This window comes from Watersipora subatra, chromosome 1, assembly GCF_963576615.1.
Source record: "Watersipora subatra chromosome 1, tzWatSuba1.1, whole genome shotgun sequence".
Lineage (NCBI taxonomy): Eukaryota > Metazoa > Bryozoa > Gymnolaemata > Cheilostomatida > Watersiporidae > Watersipora > Watersipora subatra.
In genome coordinates this window covers 73,506,481-73,524,329 of record NC_088708.1, presented here as the reverse complement: position 1 = coordinate 73,524,329, position 17,849 = coordinate 73,506,481, and the positions used below count along the sequence as shown (strand labels likewise).

The 17,849-nt window shown below is 36.3% G+C and overlaps 1 protein-coding gene across 1 annotated transcript in view; it reads left to right on the top strand.

The window, feature by feature from the left end:
* Nucleotides 1-6,318: 6,318 nt before the first annotated feature.
* Nucleotides 6,319-17,849, top strand: part of LOC137391375 (anaphase-promoting complex subunit 4-like) — a 48,131-nt gene continuing 36,600 nt past the window's right edge. The window contains exons 1-11 of the mRNA XM_068077834.1: nucleotides 6,319-6,568; nucleotides 7,020-7,221; nucleotides 7,591-7,632; nucleotides 7,969-8,071; nucleotides 10,389-10,478; nucleotides 12,440-12,523; nucleotides 12,972-13,067; nucleotides 13,596-13,777; nucleotides 13,857-14,009; nucleotides 14,929-14,984; nucleotides 16,057-16,163. Coding sequence (XP_067933935.1) covers nucleotides 6,319-6,568; nucleotides 7,020-7,221; nucleotides 7,591-7,632; nucleotides 7,969-8,071; nucleotides 10,389-10,478; nucleotides 12,440-12,523; nucleotides 12,972-13,067; nucleotides 13,596-13,777; nucleotides 13,857-14,009; nucleotides 14,929-14,984; nucleotides 16,057-16,163 — 1,365 coding nt within the window. The remainder of the gene's footprint in view (nucleotides 6,569-7,019; nucleotides 7,222-7,590; nucleotides 7,633-7,968; nucleotides 8,072-10,388; nucleotides 10,479-12,439; nucleotides 12,524-12,971; nucleotides 13,068-13,595; nucleotides 13,778-13,856; nucleotides 14,010-14,928; nucleotides 14,985-16,056; nucleotides 16,164-17,849) is intronic.

Genomic DNA, 17,849 nt, shown 5'->3' with positions numbered 1-17,849 from the left:
GCTCGTGAGTTTGTATTGCTGTAATAAACTTCTCAATTTCAATATATTGCCACCGCATTCAGGCAAAAATGACACTTGTGATTATTGTTTTTTCCATGGATGATCAACTCTGTATTGGGTTTTCAGATTTTTAGAGCTCGAGAACAATATTTAGTTAGAGTAGAATGGCAGATTAATTGAGAGCATGAACTAGCTGCACACCCGCTGTGCCTATCCTTGAGCAAATCTTCCAGCCACTTGCATAAATGTCAGGAAAGTTTAAAAGGCTCCTTGAATATTCAAAACTATGCAGTGCCTTGCAGGCGTATATTCACCTTCACTCAGCTAGAGTAAGCAGCAATTTGTGACTAAAACTGCACTTGGGCATTATAGTTATCGGGTACCGCTATATCTATCATAGTAGCCCTCTGTTCTCCTTGTCCACCACCACTATATCTGGTAAGTTTGCTAAGACATGCTTGTCTTATCCGCATCTTCAACTTACCTGCTTTTAGAAATTATTCCCTTACTTTACTTTCTTTTGTGAGTCGGTTTTTTCATAGCAAAGGCAACGAGCTGCTCAGAGTTTGACAAAGCGCTAGCCAGCCGCGAGTGGCGCATAAGCCGCGACTCTCCTAATATTCTTAATATCGTTATAGTATCACGTTAACTTTTAGCCAATCTTGCTACGGGTGTGACTTTTATATTTGTGTTAGCGGCTGTCTCGGTCTCGTGTGAGAAACTCGCTAATACCCGCTGAGCAAGTGGATTATAGGGAGTAAATATTTTAATATTCAGTAGGCGGTTATGCTAGGCTTTATGGCTGCTGCCTCTGTTCTATTTCGGTGTCTGCTTTTTGTTAAAAAAATGGCAGCTTACCTTAGAGCATAACCAGAGCTTCCTTAACAAATACATAAACAGATTCATAACTGAAATAATTTATTTTAGATAAATAACTTGTGCTTTTACATTTTTAAAGTATCGGAAGATTTGATAGAAGGGTCAAGGTAAATGCACCCTGTTGGTTTAGATGCTAACACATCCTGTTGTATGATAAAAATTTGCTAAAAAGCTCACAACCTTTTTAGCAAATGTGCTGAATCTTATTTCATTTTTGCATGATTTGTTAAGATCATCATAAGTTCATAAGTTCATAAGCTCATAAAATCTATTTTGCGTTGTTCTCTAGTTCATTACCGCTGACATAAAGATTAAGAATCCAATGTTAGTAAATACCTGTTGTCTGATCTGCATAATAGCTGATCTTCAGAATGCGGTAAATTCCCCAGTGCACGTGCATTGACTTATTGTCACATATACCCGAGTGGAAAAATAAGCTATGGAAGAAATGTCTTGTAGGGTCTTAGTCGAAAGCAAAAAAAGAGAATTACTTACCTGGTCAGCGTTGCTGCCAATGCTCAGTAGTGAATATGCACTTATCCTTAACAGTTTTATTTACTTTTGAGATACGCATAAAGATTGAAGGAGCTTCTGTACACATCTATTGCCGACTAATGGAAAGACTGCATACTTCTATTGATTATCAATAAATACCTAAGCCTCCGAGGAAACAAACTTCAGCCAATATTCTTATTTAATTTCGAGTCGGTGTCGCTCACCTCCGATCCATGTTTACATAATTAAAGTTATTATATCCATTTATCAAAATAATTTGAATGTCATGTTGTGTTTTGGTAAATATTTAGTATTAATATACTGTAGGAATATGCATTGATTACTTCTACCTAGCCATTTGTTTATATTCCATTATGTTAAGGTAGTAGATTTGCATGTTTGAAGTCGTGTTAATCCCTAAAGCGTTTGGGTTTGTACTACTAAGAGTTAACCTTGAAATAATGGTAGCTACAAATCTATACATCAGTTACTAACGTAATGCTTTGTGAGCCTTTCATGTAGTTAGTTTTTTATTTTATGGTTTTCTTTGTAGTTAATGATTAAACCTTTACTGTTCTCACGAGCCAATCAGAAAAGTCAAATGCAAAAGTCACGAGCTCTAATTGCTGCCCCACTCCTTATCAATATGAGTGATCTACACACCTGCACCTATTAGCATTGCTGCTGTGATGTAAAGAAGGCAATGATGAAACGGTAATACTTTTAAGATACAAACATCCATGAATCTCTTTGCATTATCAGCGCTTGTATTCAGAGGCACTCGCAAGAGTATTCATGCCGACTTATTCATCTGTATTTAATTGCAAATCTCTGGTAGGCCTTGTTACAACTCTCTTAGGAATGCTTTACTCTCCGAGTTCTACAAGCCAATTGGCGGATGTCTGAAATATGAGAGTTGTCTGCTGATACCTTCGCAGATCAGCAAAGCTGCTCTCACAGTGAAAGGGTTTACTTACATAGTTCTAGTGATCTGACTGCAGAACCTTGGATGATGTAGCCAGTGGTTAGTGCATGATAAAAGACCAACGTGCCCTAGCCTACTTAAGAGTGCTTTATAAGTCAAGTGATAGCTAAAAGACATAAATACAGATTTTGAATAGAATTATGTTTACTATTTGATATAATACCTTTTTAGAATTACAGCAATCTTAATTCAAGAATAAATCTTTTACTGCTTACTTAGCACGGGAGACAACTCTTGAAGTTGTCAGCCTGTATTTAATAAAATCTTATAACATTTTGAATGACTGTTTGTTTAGCTAAAGAAAACCGTTTATCTCTAGTAAATATTTATGTATATTCAACTTGCTGAGGCTGTTCAATTAATGCTGTCTTAGCCAAGACTAGCGTGTCTCACGTAGAACAAATGCAAGAGGAAAGCATGAAAAATAATTTTATTTGCTGTGGTGGTTGCTATTTATAAAGCATTTGTCAATTATAAATCACATTCATTCTCTCAGAATATACATTTCTGTTCGTGTCATGACCCAGTCTTTGTAAACATTGTGGGATTTGTTTGGGATACTATATCAAGAGTCAATCAATAATTTCAATTTACACTGATTATACTGGAATGCATTGTTGAGTATAACAAAGTTTGTTTAACCCAACTTGTCACTTGAGTACACTAGAGTGTAGAGTGCTATACATGGGCTCTTTGTACAAAGGCACAGAAAAGTGGCAACAACTATCAAACAACTGTTGATAACTTGGAGTATCAAACTGCAAGGAAGGGAGAGGGGGTGGAGCCCGAAAGATGCATTGTAATGAAGACTTTGGGCTAACAATAAAGATGTGATGTGTTAGAGATGTAGCTCAGTTGAGATGTAGTGCATTTGCAGTGTAGTGCATGAGTAATGCATAAAAAATGTAATGCATGAGTAATGCATGAGAAATGCGTGATAAATGCGTGAGAAATGCGTGAGAAATGCGTGAGAAATGCGTGAGAAATGCGTAAGAAATGCGTGAGAAATGCGTGAGAAATGCGTAAGAAATGCGTGAGAAATGCGTGAGAAATGCGTGAGAAATGTGTGAGAAATGCATGAGAATCGCATAAGAAATGCAAAAGGTGGTGCAGTAAAATCTCAGTGCTGTGGAGGTACAGGGGAGCTAAAATACAGCGAATAAGTAGCGCAATAAAACCGCAGTGCACTGAAGTCGTTCGGTAAACTTTTTAGACGTTTGTATTATTTTAAATAAACTGCATGTATATGTTATTACCAGGGTTGTGACCATTTTGAAAAAAATGTTGACTCCGCATTAAAAAGTACTTGCTGATGCCTAGATGTAAAATATCAGGATATTTATGTACGTAGTTATACTAGCAGCGCACTAGCAGTAATTAGCGTGTCACAGTAGGCAGTACGTATATTTGCATGTAGCAAGAGTGTTGCTTGTGCGCATTTCGGAGTGATAGATGTAGTAGGAACTTCTTTATCACACTGTACATATATGCCAAGCATTCTCGTGAAAACTCGTATAATCTAGCATTGAGTTGATGATATACAGCAATGAAATACAGCCCCCCATGTGGGGGCTGTATATCATTGATCGCAGTATGCATGAATCGCTGGGTTTTAGATACCTAATGTGTTTTGGAAGTAAATATGCAGTATTTCAAGGTAAGCAATGCGTGTAATGAGTGCAGTTGCAGTACACGTTTGCAGCGAATTAGAAAGTTGCTATGTACTCAAAATTACTGCGTACTGCACCACAATGTCGCGGTGCAATACTAATGCTGTTCTCCTATTGCATCACGACCCTGGTTATCACAAATGCGAACAAATGTTCGTTTAGCTACAAACAAGAGTTGTCGTTTCCTGATTTTAGAACTGATAAAAAGAAACCTCTCGTTATTGTAGCCTTAGATTTGGTTTTTAATCATGAAGTATTATGATGGGCTCTTGTCGTAGTGGAAACATTTATAGCGCAGGCGTTACCATGCTGCGCCTGTCCGTAAAATATTACTCGCGGATAGTTTGAAGGCGAAGGCTAGAGCCTAGAAGTAAAAATTTGCATGGCTTAGTGATGCTTTAGACGCAACACCGTCAAGCGGCTTACGGTACGCTGATTTGATAAAATTCAGGGTTTTTTTGGTACGATTTCGCTTATTAGTTGAACGTTAACTTGTTTGCCATGAAAGCTTTTTTCATGTTAGCGGTATAATAGCACTATGCCGAAAGATTTTTAATCTTTGCCATAAATCTGTTAGTTGTCTATTGTTCTGCTTTAATCGAACGAGCATATTACCAACGACTATTTTAACGAAAGAGCCTTTGAGTAGAATTTTATTCTCATTTAATAAATATCGATTGTCTCTTCTTGGCCACTTGATGTGCCGCAACAGTCCTAGAGTTGCAGACTCATCCGAATAGCAAGCCAGTACATACTAGCAAAAATTCTTTTAAAGGTCTTTGTTCAATGAGCGGTTTTTGTATTTTGTATGGTTTCCAGCACATCGTAATTTTTTTGTCGAATGCATATCAAAAAACTGTAACGCATATACCGTAATATTAATGCAGGGGTAACTCACATTCCTGAAAGGTTTCTGTCTAGTAAGTGTGCAGTTCAGCCAGATTACATTTTGCAATTGAATGATTATTACTTTTAATTTTTATCTACTTAATATCTGCAGTGCGTGTGTCATGAGAGAATATGGAGAAATTATGTGATGCATAACTAATCCGAATCCACACACAACATCAGTGTTGAATTTGCTTTGTCATTCTATTCTATTTTGACTGGGTTCAGTTTTTGCACTTTTGCTTAGCTTGTGGGAACTAATTTGATTATTACTGGTTTAGGTACTAGTGAAGGTGTTAAGCAATTGTAAGCAATACTGATATTTACCAGTAAAAGTTACTTCTTTATTCTTTAAGTCAAACAATTAAAATACACAACTAACAAAATTCTAAACAATGATATTAATGACAAAAGGTAAAAACAGCCAATTAAAGTTACACCCGTACTCAAACAATCGTCCAGGTTTGCTTGCTCGGTCCTGTATGACTGCGAGTTTTGACAGACAAATAATAGTAATGAGAGTCTTTAGATATGTAGAGGCTCAGCAGTTGAGATAGTGAAGTAGAAGAGGATCAGCTAATAATAGAGAAGGAGGCACCATAGGTAGGAAAAAGATGCTCTACAGGCAGAGAAGGAGGCACCATAGGTAGGAAAAAGAGGCTCTACAGGCAGAGGAATGCGCCTCAGCAAGCAGAGGGAGCCTCAGCAAGTCCTTGAGCAAGAGAAAGATAGATAGAGATGGATGCTAAGTCGTTGGAGCTGTTTTCTTTTACAGATGTCTCTATTAGCCTGTGAGAACGAGTTTAGGCGCTTAGGCTCCATTCGTTATGTTATAGATGGTTTGCAATTAAGTTGACTTGTCTTAAGTACATCATGGGAGTGTAATGATTGGAAATGATGACAAACTCAGTTTGTCTTGGTCGTATCTGGTAGAGGTCTGATATCTTTTAATGGTTTTCTGGCATTTTAATTGATGTCTCTTTCCTCATGTTAAAATCAACTGGCTGTTTAAGCACGATAATAGCAGGGTCAACTGTAACAAACTGCAGTAAATATGTTTAATGGTCAAAATTCTACAATTCTATAAAATATATATAGAATAAAAATCAACGTTATAGCTTATGTCCGTATTACTTTTCTCATATCTTACTACGGTCGCCGACAGATTGTATTTGAAATTTAGGGATGTTCTAAATCTATTATAAATTTCTCCAATGATCTGCAACTTGGATATAGCCTATATATAAGTCTAAATTGACGCAATTTAATACGTTTTAAACTCATCTGTTTCCCTAGTTGCTTGAATTGCAATTAAATTTGATCTTTTAATGCAAAGTTTATTTGCTGGTTTACTATGTATTACTTTAGTGGTCTTTGCAAGTGATATTTTTTCTAGTTGTTATGGATACTAGTGAAGAGGCTGATGTGAAGCTTGGTGGGGCAGTGAAGCAAACTGATGAAAAACATGCCTCATCTGAGTTGAGAGAGATGGTCTGGTCACCTAAAATGGATCTGGTTGCTGCAGTAGCCTTACCTGAGCCTAACGATGTCATTCTATATCGGTTTCATTCACTGGCCAAACTATGGACTCATCCGTCACCTTCAGACACCTCTATAGTTAGGTGCCTTGCGTGGGGTCCCTTGGGGAAGTGTAAGGACTTCTTTTATATAGGGGTGATGTTATGTCTATGTGATATTATGTCTAAGAGATGTAATGTCTCTGTGATGCTTCTATGTGATGCTGCATGTATGTTTAGACACGCTGCAAAAATAGCTTAAGAAATTTGTTTCAAATTCTTTTAAGATATTTTCATTAGTTGAATTATTTTGTAATCAAGAACATGTATTCACATTGGATAAAGTCTCACAAATTGTATTGAAAATGAAGTTTGAAGTTAACGAAAATAACTCAGTGTCGATGGTAATTTGTTTGTAATATTTTTGCCTGTTATAATTTGACTTGATAAAAGTTGACCCGTCTCCTCATATTGACAAGGCTAGATATTATGACAGACCCTATTAATTCATTTTCTTTATTTGCTTACTGTTTGCCTTCTACTGTTTCTCATTTGGTACATCTTCAGTTCTATCATGTTCAACAGGTTTGGCTGTTGCCTACAGCACTGGGCAGGTGATGATCCTTTCAGTTGAAAAAGCTGGTGTATTGTACACACACAACATTAACTCGATACCCACAAAACTTTATTGGCATGCTGTGGACCAGCCAGAAAAGAGGCTTGGCGTACCTCTCTTTAAAGACCTCTGCGACAAAATGTTGCCTGAAGTTCCAACAACAAGCAGAGAGTACGTGAATGAGCACATTTGTGTTGGTGCACGCACTAGACAATGGTGGAGTTATCAGTCAGTTGTTTAGTTCGATGTTGGAGACATAATTTTCTCGAAGTATACTTTATATCATGTAGTTTATAGTGTATAACTTCTGTAGCCTTATAGCATATAGGTAATTAAATTTATTGATGCAGAGATGCTTTTAGTTTTCTAATTGGAATTCATTAAAAACTGATTTTGATATGTCGAGTATTATTGTATCTTTTTAACACTATTGTTATTCACAAAGTTCTTGTCGAAAAGCATCAATTTACATATAAATTTATATATCTTCATGTTTAACAAATGTGAATAGTGTCTATAGCTATTTCCATTGATTTGTAGAAATGAATCACGACCAAGTGTAACCCATATCAACAGAGACATGTAAGTCTATGTGTATCAGTTTGATTTTTGTTGTTGTCAGTAAGTTTACTAATCTAGTCTTATCCCTGGTATTTCAACAACATAAGATTGCTAAAATACATCTTCCATACATATTTTTTAGTTTCAGAGAAACCATTCAGAGCAAAAACAACCCATCGCATTTATATTATTAGTAACCGTAAATTTTTGTACTTGTGGTAATTAGAACTGAACCAGACTACAATGCACATTGTTTCTAGACGCGAGTGACATTGGGATACACTTATGGATTACATATTAGTTGTCTTGCCCTTGATATGCTGTGCTTGTGGAGTTGCTCTCTCTCTCTGTCTACAGTTTGAATTATTTGGTCGTATCAGATGAGGATGGCATTGTTAACATCTATGTCTATGGCTTACTGTCTATTGCACATATTAACCTGCACAACTACAGTGCTCAGGTATGTTCTACTCAATTATTATTGTTTGTGTTGATTTGTTATTTCTGTATGTGATAGGAAACCTACAACGGATTGCTTGAGAAGTAACATCGTTGAGTTTGATGCATAAATGCAGGGAGAATTTTGGAAATTTTCACTTTACATGTTTTTAATTAGTGATCTGGCACTTCTACAGAAAGCAGTAGCGCAACATTCCATGAATAGAGTAGAAGAATCACAGGTTTTTAGTCTGCTTCTAAAACACAATATCTTTGTTGCTGTTGTTAAAGAATTATGTTGCTGCCAAGGTTAACCGCAAGTTGAAAAACATTAAGATGTTATGCATTTTTATAGTCAAACATGCATGTAAATGTTAGTTTTTTTATGATCCTTGCAAAAACAATGTATTTCGGTTTTCGCTTCGTCGCTTTGTATTCTTGATTTTTATGGATAGAAATGATTAGTTGAGGCTTTTCTTCAACTCAATCATGTATAGTCATCTTTAAGAGTTGTGAGCTACAGTAATATAATTAGTCCTTACATTATAATCATGTTTAAGAGCTGTGAGCTACAGTAATATAACTAGTCCTTACATTATAATCATCTTTAAGAGCTGTGAGCTACAGTAATATAACTAGTCCTTACATTATAATCATCTTTAAGAGTTGTGAGCTACAGTAATATAACTAGTCCTTACATTATAATCATCTTTAAGAGCTGTGAGCTACAGTAATATAACTAGTCCTTACATTATAATCATCTTTAAGAGCTGTGAGCTACAGTAATATAACTAGTCCTTACATTATAATCATCTTTAAGAGTTGTGAGCTACAGTAATATAACTAGTCCTTACATTATAATCATCTTTAAGAGTTGTGAGCTACAGTAATATAACTAGTCCTTACATTATAATCATCTTTAAGGGTTGTGAGCTACAGTAATATAACTAGTCCTTACATTATAATCATCTTTAAGAGTTGTGAGCTACAGTAATATAACTAGTCCTTACATTATAATCATCTTTAAGAGCTGTGAGCTACAGTAATATAACTAGTCCTTACATTATAATCATCTTTAAGAGCTGTGAGCTACAGTAATATAACTAGTCCTTACATTATAATCATCTTTAAGAGTTGTGAGCTACAGTAATATAATTAGTCCTTACATTATAATCATGTTTAAGAGCTGTGAGCTACAGTAATATAACTAGTCCTTACATTATAATCATCTTTAAGAGTTGTGAGCTACAGTAATATAATTAGTCCTTACATTATAATCATTTTTAAGAGCTGTGAGCTACAGTAATATAACTAGTCCTTACATTATAATCATCTTTAAGAGCTGTGAGCTACAGTAATATAACTAGTCCTTACATTATAATCATCTTTAAGAGCTGTGAGCTACAGTAATATAACTAGTCCTTACATTATAATCATCTTTAAGAGCTGTGAGCTACAGTAATATAACTAGTCCTTAGATTATAATCATCTTTAAGAGTTGTGAGCTACAGTAATATAACTAGTCCTTAGATTATAATCATCTTTAAGAGCTGTGAGCTACAGTAATATAACTAGTCCTTACATTATAATTCTTTGGCTCTAAACACTTGAAGGTTGACTTGCAACAAAATTCACATTACAGTTATTTGGTATCAAAAGATTCACCATGTCTTACTCTGCTGTGTTGCAGGTGCAAAATACGTGGAAATGTGATTACAAGCTCTTAAAAGCTAAAAAACAAACAAATAATCGCAGCCATCGCATAAACGCCGTAGTTTGGAAACCCTTTCCAAATGACTCAAACAGGACGTATATGAACACCATGGCTTCTGTTTACACTTTCATGCAATCTCATACGTCGAAATATTTTCACAAATATACTTCACGCATTCAATAAAACCATGTCTATTGTCCTTACGCGTCTATTTTATTACCGTTGTAATGCTGTCACTTTGAGCACTGATATCCTATGACCTACCGTAACTCGTAGCTTAACTTCGTTTAACTTTTTAACCTCAGCTTGAAGGAGTGCATACCATCCTTCGATTAACACGAGAAGCCTGCAGAAATTGTCCGCGCCATTTGGCAGGAAGTATGGGTCACATGATTAGATTACGACTAGATGGTTAGACCTGGCAGAAACGAAACTGTAAAGTAGCGAGCATCTATATTTGATACAGGTTTTCCGGTAGAAGACGAAGTGTTTGTCATAAACTAGTGCTACATGGCGTTTTATATTGCAAGTAAACCTTCGACCTCAACAGTGCCTTCAGTCCTTCATCACTGTTCATGTGACGATATGAGTTGGGCAAGTCTAAAATTGATTCCATGTGTTTCAGCATTGCCGAGCTCTTTCCTCGTGTCTCTCCCGCTCAAGCTCCAGCCTTGTTTCCATAGGAGAGGATGACACAAATGTCTATTTGACAGTCGTGAGTTGTCCCCTCATGCGTGATCTCTACTGCTTATAAGAAATAGGAATTTTATTTGTTCAATTTAATACCAGAGGTGGGCATTCGAGTTAACACGCTTGCTCGAGTAAGCCTTAAGGCTCAACTTACAGATAAATTGAATTTAATTGATTCTCTCGTATCCTTTGTTGACTGTAGAATTGAATTGACTCGGCGAATCATACCAGTAAAAATGGAATTTAATCGGCTCTTTACTGTCACCATAGACGAATTGAATCGATTCTCTATTTTCAATGCTTCTCTTTATTATTGTTACCTCTATGATTATTAGTGCGTTTACGGAAATTCCTAAGTAAACCAATCTGTTATTTGATGCGTGTCAAAGGGAATATGTCAGTGCAGTCCAATGCTGCCCTCCGCAAATGTTTCCACAATACCGATATCACTGCGTATAGTATATTAATCTATAATATGTACTACGCACTAATATAGTAGGCTATAATTCTATGATTTGCTTTCACACTGACAATAAGCTTCCTTATGCCGTTTTTATTGCGGTACAAATAAGTGTAATTTTGTCAGGCATATATGTACATATGTATACATATATGTGCTAGTCATTCATAGCCCATGTTTATTTTTATACTTGAAATGTCATGGTTATATTTATTGTTTTATGAATACTTGCCTCAACTCCTTTGCTACGGAAGCCTTTGTAACGGCTCGCCTTAGTACCCATACAAAACATTGATCACGGATCACAGAGTTAACAGACCCACCAAAGACTTTTCCACAGTAAATTTAGGATATTAAGTTATCATTTTGCCAAAAAAACGAACCAGTTAAATTTTATTTTACTCAGAAATCATAAAATCGCGGTTTACTGCTTTTCTAATTTCCAGTTTAGGGAAAAAATTGTAAATAGCTAAAATTCTTCAACAAATTTCAAAATTGTAAATAGTTGCCTAAACATATTCCTGCTAGTGAAATTCTTCAACACTGGGCCTAAAATATTTCTGACTAACTATATTTTTATATTAGAGAATTTTGGTCTGCATTTGGTGAAGCTGTAAAAACGATAGCGTTTTTCTTTTACAGCCGGTTTCTCTAACCTACAAAAGTGTTAAATATGGCTTATATTAGTCAAATTCATTGATTCTTGAGCAAAAGTTTCTGTTAATTTCCAAAACCTTTAAATTAAAGCTCTCTGGCAGAAACTCTAGATTTACAGCAGAATTACTGAGTGTATGGTATTAAAAACTATTGACGTAACTTAATTTCGTGCGAACGAGCACGCAATCCTCTTGTGAAGGAGTTAATATTTGCAATACAAAAATTCAAGGGGCTGAGCTAGTGTGTGTTTTGTCAAGTCAGTGATTGTGGTTTATTGTTATTTTGGTAGATCGCACTGAGTCATGTTTTTTATAAGAATTGATGAAAATTTGGTTTTGTTTATTTGAGTGAATTGAATTGAGTCTTACGCGATCTATACTCCAGAAGAATTGGGAATTGAATTATTAATTTCTTGTAAGAATTAAATTGAACCATATTTTAAGCCTTAAAACATTTTTATCTTATACCTTGTGTGATGCACCATAGCATTACACATACAAGGACATGCAACACGCATGTACATCACATACATGCATTACATACATGTATCCATGTGTTGTTATTTTTGCACATCTACCACGTGTGTTACAGCTGTGCTGATTTGATACATTTTAGAAATGTTATCAAATAGTAATGCAATTGCTACCCGTGCACATTTAACAGATGTGATACAAGCTGCAATAGCATTATCATCTGATAACATTCCTAGGCATTGCTTGGTAACATATTCAAGATATTAACATCAATAACTGTGTTGATAATGATGAGGGACTGTTCTAAGCTCTAGCATATGCTAGCAGTGTCACCCTTTCAGTTCATTTGCATTCTATTCTTGGCTGCGTGCTAGCTAATGGCAACCATCCTTGTAGGTCAACACCGATGTGCTCGCTGCCAGGAATGAAGAGATACAAGTGCTGGCTGACAAATTTGTTAAACTTCTCAGTCTTCTCGAGGTGAGGATTGTCGTAGTGCTGCACGATATCTTTGCATGTACATTCGATTATTTGGTCTCAAAATATATCGAATATCAAAAAATATCGAAAATTGGAGTTGTCTTCTTTTGATATACGGTATAGTGTTAGGCTTTAACATGAACGATAAGAAAGGATATTGGTTAATATCGGTTAAAAAACAGGAGTTGTCACCTCGTTACAATAACGAGAATAGACAACTCCATTTTTGCAAAGTAATATCAGCCAATATTTCGATAAAATATCGGCTTCGATATTCATATCGACTTGAAAACTGACCAAATATAAAATCATGCACTGAAATATATCGTCATATCAAATTATATCGTATTATCGTGCAGCCCTAGATCATTGTCGCCATTTTAAAGCTTAACTGTTTGCTGATATAAAACTCCAATTTTGCTCATAGGCTTCATTGACTACATTTTAGCAATGTGACCTGAGTGTTAATAAGATGGTGGAGGCTTGGGAAGACAGTTTGATGGAGCTTGATTCAAAGCTAAATCAGTTTGCTCAACAAAAACAGGTTAGTGACACCTTAACAGTAGCCTTTAATAGTTGTATTATACACACATTATAACAGTCATAGGGCTTGATTGACTGTATTATACACATAGTAAGTGTGCCACATTTCTATGTAAACGGCTCACGCGTGCAGTTTCTACATGTGGCTAAAAATGTGCCCATTTTCCCTGCCATATTGGCAATCTGTTAAACATATGTGAAAGATTGGCATTACTTGAGCTGTATATATCAGCTTCTCAGCTCTCCCATACTCTATTGATCGAGTCAGATGAGTTAGAAGAGAATAGGTGGCCTATGACGGCAGCACTCTGTAACATGTGCACCATGCAGTGAATTGTCCAATATCCTACACTCGCTGACTATCATCATGTGTACCATATATTGGATAGCGCAGCAGCCCAAACAGCGTGCATGAATAGTTAAGGGTGATAACAGGGTATGCTGAATAACACCCGATGCGTCAGGCCAAATTCACGACTATCACTATTTTGATCTTGAAGACTTTAGTCGTGGTGATGTTGTGAAGCAGGAGCTAAAGGAAGGGACGGTGTTGAATGACTTTCTTGAGTTACTGCTGTTTGGAACTCCGAGTGACCTGCTCAAAGTGTTTCTTGTCAAGGACTTGACGGAGCGTGGTATGAAGAAGCTGGGTACATCTCTACAGACGTATTATAGGACTATGGAAGAGTTGCTCACCATCAACATGCAAGGGTTTGTCTTCTCTTGTCTCCCATCTTTTGGCCATTCTACAACTTTTCCAGTTTTCTTTAACCTCAGCTTTATCTTGTAGAGCTGTAGAGTCTATATTCTATCACCTGAATGACCTGTATGGCCTGTCACAGTGGAGTGACACTTTTGCCCTTGTTGGTCTCGACACGGCCCATGTAAACAGTGCTCTACAGGCCTGCGGCAGCCTCTGCCTAAAGATTAATGAGATGCAGCAGTAAGTTTCTAGACTATTTCTGTGTGTTGGGCATCTGTGTTGGAGCTTTTTGTTGTCACTTGCTCATAGTGTGCAATTGGTATCGGTAACTATAGGCAGTTGTTATCTGCAGTGGTAGGCGGGTGTTATCTGTAGAAGTAGATAGTTGTTATCTGTAGTAGTGGTAGACAGTTGTTATCTGTAGTGGTGGATAGTTGTTATCTGTAGTGGTAGGCAGGTGTTATCTGTAGTGGTAGGTAGGTAGTTGTTATCTGTAGCAGTGGTAGGTAGTTGCTATCTGTAGTGGTAGGTAGTTGCTATCTGTAGTGGTAGGCAGTTACCTGAAGGGTAACTAAGTATCTGTTGGAAAGGGTTTGATGGACTGTTCTGTGTAGTTGGATATATGATAAAGCCTGTATTTATTCATTATGGAGTCATATGCCTGTGTTTATTAAAGGTTGAGTCATATGCCTGTATTTATTAAAGGTTGAGTCATATGCCTGTATTTATTAAAGGTTGAGTCATATGCCTGTATTTATTCATTATGGAGTCATATGCCTGTGTTTATTAAAGGTTGAGTCATATGCCTGTATTTATTAAAGGTTGAGTCATATGCCTGTATTTATTAAAGGTTGAGTCATATGCCTGTATTTATTCATTATGGAGTCATATGCCTGTATTTATTAAAGGTTGAGTCATATGCCTGTATTTATTAAAGGTTGAGTCATATGCCTGTATTTATTCATTATGGAGTCATATGCCTGTATTTATTAAAGGTTGAGTCATATGCCTGTATTTATTAAAGGTTGAGTCATATGCCTGTATTTATTAAAGGTTGAGTCATATGCCTGTGTTTATTCTTGGTGGTGTTCACTTTGGAGTATTTGAATGCATGTAACTGGGTGAACTGAAAATATAAAAAATGCCTTTCGTTTTACAGGCTTATCACCACAGGGACGAAAAATCTTCGGGCATTTTCTAGCTGGCTTTATAGAGGTATTTGCTTTACAAACCATTGTTTTTTACTTTTCTTTATTTCTGCCCTGTACGCCTCACCTATGTGATGCTAGTATATAGCTTGCATAGTCATATGGCTTTAGGTTTCAACAGGTTTTGCAATCTCTCTGTCTGTCTCAGGTTAAATCCATATCAGACATTGGTTGTAAATAATTTGCCTGTCCTTGATGAGCTTGTTTGTGCCTACCAAATTAGTTCACAAAATACTTGCCAGTGCCTTTATTTTAAGCAAATCTTTCATAACTATGTACAGTGGAACCTCTATTTACGAAAGACTCTACATAGGATATGTTGGAGTTATAAAAAATCTTTTTGGTATAAGTTTTGCTTCGATTTACACAAAATGTATCTAGCCGCGAAAAACCAAACTGCCTTTCATATTTTGGCCCCGTAATTTGATGGTTTCCCGTGGATACGATGTACATGTCTCGTCTCACTCAGTGTTATTTAATAATGATAATGAGTATCAAACTCCAGTGTTTTTGTTTCATTCCATGTATAATTTGGAGTTGTCATATATCTGTAGCTGTATCTTTAGCTGTATGTGCTTTTATGGAATTATTTTTCCTATTCGCTATTATCTACTCTAAATCTTCTCGAATAATGACATATAGGATTTAGATAATGGCATATATGATCCAGATAAGGGCACAAATGATTCAGATAATGGCATAATGATGTAGATAATGGCACACATGATTCCGATATTGGCACACGGGATCCAGATAATAAGCACATATGATCCAGATATTGGCACACGTGATCCAGATAATAGTACATATGATTCAGATAATGGCACACTTGATCTAGATAATGGCGCATATGGTCCAGATAATGGCACACTTGATCGAGATAATGGCTCATATGATCCAGATATTGGCACACATGATCCAGATAATAGCACATATGGTCCAGATAATAGCACACTTGATCCAGATAGTGGCTCATATGATCCTGATAGTATTAGCTCAACTAGTTTTGTTTTCTGTCATATTTCAAAGCTGGGTCAGTGCTTTGCGTAACTTTCTCAACTGATGGATTTTTTCTGTAGTAATATTGAGAATATCCGAGCAAGAGATTTCTGAGAGAATGAATTCTTTCATTCCTGATCCTAACGCTGTGGCTGAGTTTCTCGAGGACAACTTCAAAGGTTTGGAGGTTTGTCAATTTATTTTTCCATCAATCATTGATAGCTAAGCTGATTCATGCTCTCCAACTGAGATCTCTCCTGTGTTAATAAAACAGCTATGGCTGCCGGAGCTACATTTATTGTGTAAACTGGTTATTCTTACAGTTAGTAAGTCTTATAGCTTGTCGGTCGTCCCATAGCTCCTTCTAGTCCAGGAGTCTGCAACCTTTTCCACTCAAGGAGCCATTTTTCCGCAGGAAAGAACGCAGTGGGAGCCACAACCCCCTTTGATATTTTAAATTAAAAATTACATACTGCATGTAACGTTTTTGTAAAACTTTTCATAAAACGAAAAGGTGTGGCATGTATAATGATTTAACTGATGAGAAAAAACTTATACACTTTTGTACAGAACAATAAAATAGCTAATAATAACTTGATCGTAACGTGAAAATATTACGTTGTATATAAGATTACTTTCAAGAAAAGTTGCAACTTCATGTTTAATTCCGTCCTGCTTTTAACAAAACGCCGAACTTAAATTCTAACTTCCGCAAATGTCATTCGTGCAGCGATGTTTGCTCAAATTAGCCTTACGCCTTAGCCTTATGCATCAGTTCCGAAATGGCCTTTTTCTCTCATCTTCCTCTGGATATTTTTAGCAAAGGCTGCGTGTTTATTCTGAAAGTGTCTTGCGACATTTGACTTTTTGTTTGCAAATTTTTCATTACATATTACATGAACCAGTCTCATCAGTGGTGAAAGCAAACGAATCAGCCCATGCAGGATTGATTCAGCATGAATGAATCAGCCCACGTAGGATTAAATGTTCTATTTTCCTCTGTCACTTTTCAATCCTTAGTATTCGCCATAGTTGCGCACCTGGGAAAGTAAAAAAATCAAGAAGTGTCGGTGCCGGCTGGAGTAATTTTAGCGGTTTTATTAGCACATTAATAATGACACATGACAAGCGACAGCGTTTGATTTATCATCATAATTGCAATATTTTAAATTGTATTACAAAATCTGGTGACAAAACTTCTATATTTTTATTAATTACTCAGCATATGGTAAAAAATGGAAAAAAGGAAAAAAAATCCAAAGTCAGAGGGAGCCGCAGTGAGGGGATGAAAGAGCCGCATGCGGCTCCGGAGCCGTGGGTGGCTGACCCCTGTTCTAGTCTTTAGGCTAGATATTAGTAAGTAAATCAACCATGGCTGATCTTGCATATCTGACACTTGTTATACAGACCGATTATATACCCTTTGTTAGCAATAACTAAATTATCCTTAAAGGTTGACTTGCAATAAAATTCACATTAGTTATTTGGTATCAAAAGGTTCACCATGTCTTACTCTGCTGTTTTGTAGGTGCAAAATATGTGGAAATGTGATTACAAGCTTTTAAAAGCTCAAAAACGAACATTAAGTTCAAAAATTAACATCTATATTCGATACGGGATTTCCGGTAGAACCCAAAGTGTTTGTCATAAACTAGTGCTACGAGACGTTTTATATTGAGCCTTTTATTGGCCTTTAGTTTCACGTGACAACATCACATGTCAAAACAATAACCACAATGTTTGAGTACGTCCTCTAAATAATAGCGATTCCAAACTACGGCTTTTTCGTGATGGCTGCGATTAACTGTTCGTTTTTTAGCTTTTAAGAACTTGCAATCACATTTCCACATATTTTGCACCTGCAACACAGCAG